Genomic DNA, 10,000 nt, shown 5'->3' with positions numbered 1-10,000 from the left:
TCTACACTGTCCCCACTCCCAGGGACAGGGGGTTAGATACAGGGTACAGCTCCCTCTACACTGTCCCCACTCCCAGGGACAGGGGGTTAGGTACAGGGTACAGCTCCCTCTACATCGTCCCCCACTCCCAGGGACAGGGGATTAGGTAGAGGGTACAGCTCCCTCTACACTGTCCCTCCACTCCCAGGGACAGGGGGTTAGATACAGAGTAAAGCTCCCTCTACACCGTCCCCCACTCCCAGGGACAGGGGGTTAGATACAGGGTACAGCTCCCTCTACACCATCCCCCACTCCCAGGGACAGGGGGTTAGATACAGGGTACAGCTCCCTCTACACCGTCCCCCACTCCCAGGGACAGGGGGTTACATACAGGGTACAGCTCCCTCTACACCATCCCCCACTCCCAGGGACAGGGGGTTAGATACAGGGTACAGCTCCCTCTACACCGTCCCCCCCTCCCAGGGACAGGGGGGTTAGATACAGGGTACAGCTCCCTCTACACTGTCCCCCCCTCCCAGGGACAGGGGGTTAGATACAGGGTACAGCTCCCTCTACACCGTCCCCCACTCCCAGGGACAGGGGGTTAGATACAGAGTAAAGCTCCCTCTACACCGTCCCCCACTCCCAGGGACAGGGGGGTAGATACAGGGTACAGCTCCCTCTACACCATCCCCCACTCCCAGGGACAGGGGGGTAGATACAGGGTACAGCTCCCTCTACACCATCCCCCACTCCCAGGGACAGGGGGGTAGATACAGGGTACAGCTCTCTACACCGTCCCCCACTCCCAGGGACAGGGGGTTAGATACAGGGTACAGCTCCCTCTACACCATCCCCCCCTCCCAGGGACAGGGGGGTAGATACAGGGTACAGCTCCCTCTACACCATCCCCCACTCCCAGGGACAGGGGGGTAGATACAGGGTACAGCTCCCTCTACACCATCCCCCACTCCCAGGGACAGGGGGGTAGATACAGGGTACAGCTCCCTCTACACCATCCCCCACTCCCAGGGACAGGGGGGTAGATACAGGGTACAGCTCCCTCTACACCGCCCCCACTCCCAGGGACAGGGGGTTAGATACAGGGTACAGCTCCCTCTACACCGTCCCCCACTCCCAGGGACAGGGGGGTAGATACAGGGTACAGCTCCCTCTACACCATCCCCCACTCCCAGGGACAGGGGGGTAGATACAGGGTACAGCTCCCTCTACACCGTCCCCCACTCCCAGGGACAGGGGGGTAGATACAGGGTACAGCTCCCTCTACACCGTCCCCCACTCCCAGGGACAGGGGGGTAGATACAGGGTACAGCTCCCTCTACACCATCCCCCACTCCCAGGGACAGGGGGGTAGATACAGGGTACAGCTCCCTCTACACCGTCCCCCACTCCCAGGGACAGGGGGGTAGATACAGGGTACAGCTCCCTCTACACCATCCCCCACTCCCAGGGACAGGGGGGTAGATACAGGGTACAGCTCCCTCTCATACTGACCACAGTCTCCTCAAGACCTTTAAGATCCTGTTTGGACTGTTCATGGCGATCGTGGAGAAATCTGTGGGAGAGGATGGACGGTGTATCAGATGGGGGAAATAGATCACAGTGTGTCACTATGTCTGTCCGTCTCCCCCCATTGTCCGAATTCACCCCCACCCCCTCCCTGTCTCAGTCTGTCTCCCCACATTGTCCGAATTCACCCCCACCCCCTCACATCTCAGTCTGTGTCCCCACATTGTCCAAATTCACCCCCACCCCCTCCCTGTCTCAGTCTGTCTCCCCACATTGTCCGAATTCACCCCCACCCCCTCCCTGTCTCAGTCTGTCTCCCCACATTGTCCGAATTCACCCCCACCCCCTCCCTATCTCTGTCCGTCTCCCCACATTGTCCGAATTCACCCCCACCCCCTCCCTATCTCAGTCTGTCTACCCACATTGTCCGAATTCACCCCCACCCCCTCCCTGTCCCAGTCTGTCTGTGTCCCCACATTGTCCGAATTCACCCCCACCCCCTCCCTATCTCTGCCCGTCTCCCCACATTGTCCGAATTCACCCCCACCCCCTCCCTATCTCAGTCTGTCTACCCACATTGTCCGAATTCACCCCCACCCCCTCCCTATCTCTGTCCGTCTCCCCCCATTGTCCGAATTCACCCCCACCCCCCTCCCTGTCTCAGTCTGTCTACCCACATTGTCCGAATTCACCCCCACCCCCTCCCTGTCTCAGTCTGTCTACCCACATTGTCCGAATTCACCCCCACCCCCCTCCCTATCTCTGTCCGTCTCCCCACATTGTCCGAATTCACCCCCACCCCCTCCCTGTCTCTGTCTGTCTCCCCACATTGTCCGAATTCACCCCCACCCCCCTCCCTATCTCAGTCTGTCTCCCCCCATTGTCCGAATTCACCCCCACCCCCTCCCTGTCTCTGTCTGTCTCCCCACATTGTCCGAATTCACCCCCACCCCCTCCCTATCTCAGTCTGTCTCCCCACATTGTCCGAATTCACCCCCACCCCCTCCCTGTCTCTGTCTGTCTGTGTCCCCACATTGTCCGAATTCACCCCCACCCCCTCACATCTCTGTCCGTCTCCCCACATTGTCCGAATTCACCCCCACCCCCTCCCTATCTCAGTCTGTCTCCCCACATTGTCCGAATTCACCCCCACCCCCTCACATCTCAGTCTGTCTCCCCACATTGTCCGAATTCACCCCCACCCCCTCACATCTCAGTCTGTCTCCCCACATTGTCCGAATTCACCCCCACCCCCTCCCTATCTCTGTCCGTCTCCCCACATTGTCCGAATTCACCCCCACCCCCCTCACATCTCAGCTCCATCACTGCAGATAACACTGGCCATGCACCCTGTTTACACACCAAAACCCAGTCACCCCCCCGATCTCTGTCACCCCCTACACCCCCTCCCTATCTCTGTGTGTGTCACCCCCCTCCAGCCCCCTACACCCCCTCCCTATCTCTGTCTGTGTCACCCCCCTCCAGCCCCCTACACCCCCTCCCTATCTCTGTGTGTGTCACCCCCTCCAGCCCCCTACACCCCCTCCCTATCTCTGTGTGTGTCACCCCCTCCGGCCCCCTACACCCCCTCCCTATCTCTGTGTGTGTCACCCCCCCCTCCAGCCCCCTACACCCCCTCCCTATCTCTGTGTGTGTCACCCCCCTCCAGCCCCCTACACCCCCTCCCTATCTCTGTGTGTGTCACCCCCTCCGGCCCCCTACAGCCCCTCCCTATCTCTGTGTGTGTCACTGTCCCCCGGTCTCCGTAACTCCCTTGGTGTGTGGGGGGTTGGGGGGGGGGGTTCTGATGAAGGGCCGAAATGTTGACTGTCCAGCACCTGCAGTCCCTGCTTTCTCCCGGCATTAACCATCCAACTCCTGCCTCTGTCTCCTTTACCAAAATGGGCCAGGGAACGGAGGGAAGGGCTGGTGGAGGGTTTGGGGGGGGAGCAGGGGTGGGGGAAGGCACAGAGGGGAAGGGGGGGGTGTTGGCTGTCTAAAACTCACGTCAGCTCCTGCAGCTGTTGGCTCTTTTCTGTCTGCTCCTTCTCCAGCCTCTCGTGGTCAGCCCTCAGCCTCTCTAATGCCAGCTCCAGTTTCTGGTTCAAACTGGGAAAATAATTCGCCACCGGTCAGCGTGGGTCAGCTTGCCCTGCGTTCCAATGACCAGTCGGACCGAGGAGGGTTACGGCGACCAGGGAGCTGTGCACGGTGCTCCGAGTGTGGGTCTGACCGAGGGGAGACCGGGGAACTGTGTATGGTGCTCTGAGTGTGGGTCTGAGGGAGGGGAGACCGGGGAACTGTGCACGGTGCTCCGAGTGTGGGTCTGACCGAGGGGAGACCGGGGAACTGTGCACGGTGCTCCGAGTGTGGGTCTGAGGGAGGGGAGACCGGGGAACTGTGCACGGTGCTCCGAGTGTGGGTCTGACCGAGGGGAGATCGGGGAACTGTGCACGGTGCTCCGAGTGTGGGTCTGACCCAGGGAGACCGGGGAACTGTGCACGGTGCTCCGAGTGTGGGTCTGACCGAGGGGAGACCGGGGAACTGTGCACGGTGCTCCGAGTGTGGGTCTGACCGAGGGGAGACCGGGGAACTGTGCACGGTGCTCCGAGTGTGGGTCTGACCGAGGGGAGACCGGGGAACTGTGCACGGTGCTCCGAGTGTGGGTCTGACCGAGGGGGAGACCGGGGAACTGCGTACGGTGCTCCGAGTGTGGGTCTGACCGAGGGGAGACCGGGGAACTGTGCACGGTGCTCCGAGTGTGGGTCTGACCGAGGGGAGACCGGGGGAACTGTGCACGGTGCTCCGAGTGTGGGTCTGACCGAGGGGAGACCGGGGAACTGTGCACGGTGCTCCGAGTGTGGGTCTGACCGAGGGGAGACCGGGGAACTGTGCACGGTGCTCCGAGTGTGGGTCTGACCGAGGGGAGACCGGGGAACTGTGCACGGTGCTCCGAGTGTGGGTCTGACCGAGGGGAGACCGGGGAACTGTGCACGGTGCTCCGAGTGTGGGTCTGACCGAGGGGAGACCGGGGAACTGTGCACGGTGCTCCGAGTGTGGGTCTGACCGAGGGGAGACCGGGGAACTGTGCGCGGTGCTCCGAGTGTGGGTCTGACCGAGGGGAGACCGGGGAACTGTGCGCGGTGCTCCGAGTGTGGGTCTGACCCAGGGAGACCGGGGAACTGTGCACGGTGCTCCGAGTGTGGGTCTGACCGAGGGGAGACCGGGGAACTGTACACGGTGTTCCGAGTGTGGGTCAGACCGAGGGGAGACCGGGGAACTGTGCACGGTGCTCCGAGTGTGGGTCTGACCCAGGGGAGACCGGGGGAACTGTGCGCGGTGCTCCGAGTGTGGGTCTGACCCAGGGAGACCGGGGAACTGTGCACGGTGCTCCGAGTGTGGGTCTGACCCAGGGAGACCGGGGAACTGTGCACGGTGCTCCGAGTGTGGGTCTGACCGAGGGGAGACCGGGGAACTGTGCACGGTGCTCCGAGTGTGGGTCTGACCGAGGGGAGACCGGGAACTGTGCACGGTGCTCCGAGTGTGGGTCTGACCGAGGGGAGACCGGGGAACTGTGCACGGTGCTCCGAGTGTGGGTCTGACCGAGGGGGAGACCGGGGAACTGCGTACGGTGCTCCGAGTGTGGGTCTGACCGAGGGGAGACCGGGGAACTGTGCACGGTGCTCCGAGTGTGGGTCTGACCGAGGGGAGACCGGGGGAACTGTGCACGGTGCGGCCGAGGGGTCTGACCGAGGGGAGACCGGGGAACTGTGCACGGTGCTCCGAGTGTGGGTCTGACCGAGGGGAGACCGGGGAACTGTGCACGGTGCTCCGAGTGTGGGTCTGACCGAGGGGAGACCGGGGAACTGTGCACGGTGCTCCGAGTGTGGGTCTGACCGAGGGGAGACCGGGGAACTGTGCACGGTGCTCCGAGTGTGGGTCTGACCGAGGGGAGACCGGGGAACTGTGCACGGTGCTCCGAGTGTGGGTCTGACCGAGGGGAGACCGGGGAACTGTGCACGGTGCTCCGAGTGTGGGTCTGACCGAGGGGAGACCGGGGAACTGTGCGCGGTGCTCCGAGTGTGGGTCTGACCGAGGGAGACCGGGGAACTGTGCACGGTGCTCCGAGTGTGGGTCTGACCGAGGGGGAGACCGGGGAACTGTAGCACGGTGCTCCGAGTGTGGGTCTGACCGAGGGGAGACCGGGGAACTGTGCACGGTGCTCCGAGTGTGGGTCTGACCCAGGGGAGACCGGGGAACTGTGCACGGTGCTCCGAGTGTGGGTCTGACCCAGGGGAGACCGGGGAACTGTGCACGGTGCTCCGAGTGTGGGTCTGACCCGAGGGAGACCGGGGAACTGTGCACGGTGCTCCGAGTGTGGGTCTGACCGAGGGGAGACCGGGGAACTGTGCACGGTGCTCCGAGTGTGGGTCTGACCGGAGGGGAGACCGGGGAACTGTGCACGGTGCTCCGAGTGTGGGTCTGACCCGAGGGGAGACCGGGGAACTGTGCACGGTGCTCCGAGTGTGGGTCTGACCGAGGGAGACCGGGGAACTGTGCACGGTGCTCCGAGTGTGGGTCTGACCGAGGGGAGACCGGGGAACTGTGCACGGTGCTCCGAGTGTGGGTCTGACCGAGGGGAGACCGGGGAACTGTGCACGGTGCTCCGAGTGTGGGTCTGACCGAGGGGAGACCGGGGAACTGTGCACGGTGCTCCGAGTGTGGGTCTGACCGAGGGGAGACCGGGGAACTGTGCACGGTGCTCCGAGTGTGGGTCTGACCGAGGGAGACCGGGGAACTGTGCACGGTGCTCCGAGTGTGGGTCTGACCGAGGGGAGACCGGGGAACTGTGCACGGTGCTCCGAGTGTGGGTCTGACCGAGGGGAGACCGGGGAACTGTGCACGGTGCTCCGAGTGTGGTCTGACCGAGGGAGACCGGGGAACTGTTCACGGTGCTCCGAGTGTGGGTCTGACCGAGGGGAGACCGGGGAACTCGTGCACGGTGCTCCGAGTGTGGGTCTGACCGAGGGGAGACCGGGGAACTGTGCACGGTGCTCCGAGTGTGGGTCTGACCGAGGGAGACCGGGGAACTGTGCACGGTGCTCCGAGTGTGTGTCTGACCGAGGGAGACCGGGGAACTGTGCACGGTGCTCCGAGTGTGGGTCTGACCGAGGGGAGACCGGGGAACTGTGCACGGTGCTCCGAGTGTGGGTCTGACCGAGGGAGACCGGGGAACTGTGCACGGTGCTCCGAGTGTGGGTCTGACCGAGGGGAGACCGGGGAACTGCGCACGGTGCTCCGAGTGTGGGTCTGACCCAGGGGAGACCGGGGAACTGTGCACGGTGCTCCGAGTGTGTGTCTGACCGAGGGGAGACCGGGGAACTGTGCACGGTGCTCCGAGTGTGGGTCTGACCCAGGGGAGACCGGGGAACTGTGCACGGTGCACCGAGTGTGGGTCTGACCGAGGGGAGACCGGGAAACTGTGCACGGTGCTCCGACTGTGGGTCTGACCGAGGGGAGACCGGGGAACTGTGCACGGTGCTCCGGGTGTGTGTCTGACCGAGGGGAGACCGGGGAACTGTGCACGGTGCTCCGAGTGTGGGTCTGACCCAGGGAGACCGGGGAACTGTGCACGGTGCTCCGAGTGTGGGGTCTGACCGAGGGGAGACCGGGGAACTGTGCACGGTGCTCCGAGTGTGGGTCTGACCGAGGGAGACCGGGGAACTGTGCACGGTGCTCCGAGTGTGGGTCTGACCGAGGGGAGACCGGGGAACTGTGCACGGTGCTCCGAGTGTGGGTCTGACCGAGGGGAGACCGGGGAACTGTGCACGGTGCTCCGAGTGTGGGTCTGACCGAGGGAGACCGAGGAACTGTGCACGGTGCTCCGAGTGTGGGTCTGACCGAGGGGAGACCGGGGAACTGTGCACGGTGCTCCGAGTGTGGGTCTGAGGGAGGGAGACCGGGGAACTGTGCACGGGGCTCCGAGTGTGGGTCTGACCGAGGGGAGACCGGGGAACTGTGCACGGTGCTCCGAGTGTGGGTCTGACCGAGGGGAGACCGGGGAACTGTGCACGGTGCTCCAAGTGTGGGTCTGACCGAGGGGAGACCGGGGAACTGTGCACGGTGCTCCGAGTGTGGGTCTGACCGAGGGGAGACCGGGGAACTGTGCACGGTGCTCCGAGTGTGGGTCTGACCGAGGGGAGACCGGGGAACTGTGCACGGTGCTCCGAGTGCGGGGTCTGACCGAGGGGAGACTGGGGAACTGCGCACGGTGCTCCGAGTGTGGGTCTGACCGAGGGGAGACCGGGGAACTGTGCACGGTGCTCCGAGTGTGGGTCTGACCGAGGGGAGACCGGGGAACTGTGCACGGGGCTCCGAGTGTGGGTCTGACCGAGGGGAGACCGGGGAACTGTGCACGGTGCTCCGAGTGTGGGTCTGACCGAGGGAGACCGGGGAACTGTGCACGGTGCTCCGAGTGTGGGTCTGACCGAGGGGAGACCGGGGAACTGTGCACGGTGCTCCGAGTGTGGGTCTGACCGAGGGGAGACCGGGGAACTGTGCACGGTGCTCCGAGTGTGGGTCTGACCGAGGGGAGACCGGGGAACTGTGCACGGTGCTCCGAGTGTGGGTCTGACCTAGGGGAGACCGGGGAACTGTGCACGGTGCTCCGAGTGTGGGTCTGAGGGAGGGAGACTGGGAAACTGTGCACGGTGCTCCGAGTGCGGGTCTGACCGAGGGGAGACCGGGGAACTGTGCACGGTGCTCCGAGTGTGGGTCTGAGGGAGGGAGACCGGGGAACTGTGCACGGTGCTCCGAGTGTAGGTCTGACCGAGGGGAGACCGGGGAACTGTGCACGGTGCTCCGAGTGTGGGTCTGACCGAGGGGAGACCGGGGAACTGTGCACGGTGCTCCGAGTGTGGGTCTGACCGAGGGGAGACCGGGGAACTGTGCACGGTGCTCCGAGTGTGGGTCTGACCGAGGGGAGACCGGGGAACTGTGCACGGTGCTCCGAGTGTGGGTCTGACCGAGGGGAGACCGGGGAACTGTGCACGGTGCTCCGAGTGTGGGTCTGACCGAGGGGAGACCGGGGAACTGTGCACGGTGCTCCGAGTGTGGGTCTGACCGAGGGGAGACCGGGGAACTGTGCACGGTGCTCCGAGTGTGGGTCTGACCGAGGGGAGACCGGGGAACTGTGCACGGTGCTCCGAGTGTGGGTCTGACCGAGGGGAGACCGGGGAACTGTGCACGGTGCTCCGAGTGTGGGTCTGACCGAGGGGAGATCGGGGAACTGTACACGGTGCTCCGAGTGTGGGTCTGACCGATTGGAGACCGGGGAACTGTGCACGGGGCTCCGAGTGTGGGTCTGACCGAGGGGAGACCGGGGAACTGTGCACGGTGCTCCGAGTGTGGGTCTGACCGAGGGGAGACCGGGGAACTGTGCACGGTGCTCCGAGTGTGGGTCTGACCGAGGGGAGACTGGGGAACTGTGCACGGTGCTCCGAGTGTGGGTCTGACCGAGGGGAGACCGGGGAACTGTGCACGGTGCTCCGAGTGTGGGTCTGACCGAGGGGAGACCGGGGAACTGTGCACGGTGCTCCGAGTGTGGGTCTGAGGGAGACCGGGGAACTGTGCACGGTGCTCCGGGTGTGGGTCTGACCGAGGGGAGACCGGGGAACTGTGCACGGTGCTCCGAGTGTGGGTCTGACCGAGGGGAGACCGGGGAACTGTGCACGGTGCTCCGAGTGTGGGTCTGAGGGAGGGAGACCGGGGAACTGTGCACGGGGCTCCGAGTGTGGGTCTGAGGGAGGGAGACCGGGGAACTGTGCACGGGGCTCCGAGTGTGGTTCTGACCGAGGGGAGACCGGGGAACTGTGCACGGTGCTCCGAGTGTGGGTCTGACCGAGGGGAGACCGGGGAACTGTGCAAGGTGCTCCGAGTGTGGGTCTGAGGGAGACCGGGGAACTGTGCACGGTGCTCCGGGTGTGGGTCTGACCGAGGGGAGACCGGGGAACTGTGCACGGTGCTCCGAGTGTGGGTCTGACCGAGGGGAGACCGGGGAACTGTGCACGGTGCTCCGAGTGTGGGTCTGAGGGAGACCGGGGAACTGCGCACGGGGCTCCGAGTGTGGGTCTGACTGAGGGGAGACCGAGGAACTGCGCACGGTGCTCCGAGTGTGGGTCTGACCGAGGGGAGACCGGGGAACTGTGCACGGTGCTCCGAGTGTGGGTCTGACCGAGGGGAGACCGGGGAACTGTGCACGGTGCTCCGAGTGTGGGTCTGACCGAGGGGAGACCGGGGAACTGTGCACGGTGCTCCGAGTGTGGGTCTGACCGAGGGGAGACCGGGGAACTGTGCACGGTGCTCCGAGTGTGGGTCTGACCGAGGGGAGACCGGGGAACTGTGCACGGTGCTCCGAGTGTGGGTCTGACCGAGGGGAGACCGGGGAACTGTGCACGGTGCTCCGAGTGTGGGTCTGACCGAGGGGAGACCG

The 10,000-nt window shown here is 64.6% G+C and overlaps 1 protein-coding gene across 2 annotated transcripts in view; it reads right to left on the bottom strand.

Moving 5' to 3' along the window:
- The window catches only part of LOC148134627 (kinesin heavy chain-like), a 64,449-nt gene that overhangs the window by 36,955 nt on the left and 17,494 nt on the right, over positions 1-10,000 (bottom strand). For both annotated transcript variants that reach the window (XM_087985663.1, XM_087985664.1), the window contains exons 5-6: positions 3,517-3,618; positions 1,495-1,555 (exon numbers count right to left, since the gene is read on the bottom strand). In XM_087985663.1, the coding sequence (XP_087841789.1) occupies positions 1,495-1,555; positions 3,517-3,618 (163 nt within the window). The remainder of the gene's footprint in view (positions 1-1,494; positions 1,556-3,516; positions 3,619-10,000) is intronic.

The sequence above is a fragment of the Chiloscyllium plagiosum genome, unplaced genomic scaffold (genome assembly GCF_037043375.1).
Source record: "Chiloscyllium plagiosum isolate Xiang-an unplaced genomic scaffold, Cpla_swu_hap1 HiC_scaffold_53Y, whole genome shotgun sequence".
NCBI lineage: Eukaryota > Metazoa > Chordata > Chondrichthyes > Orectolobiformes > Hemiscylliidae > Chiloscyllium > Chiloscyllium plagiosum.
The sequence above is the reverse complement of the archived record's forward strand: the minus strand, read 5'-3'. Positions and strand labels throughout refer to the sequence as shown.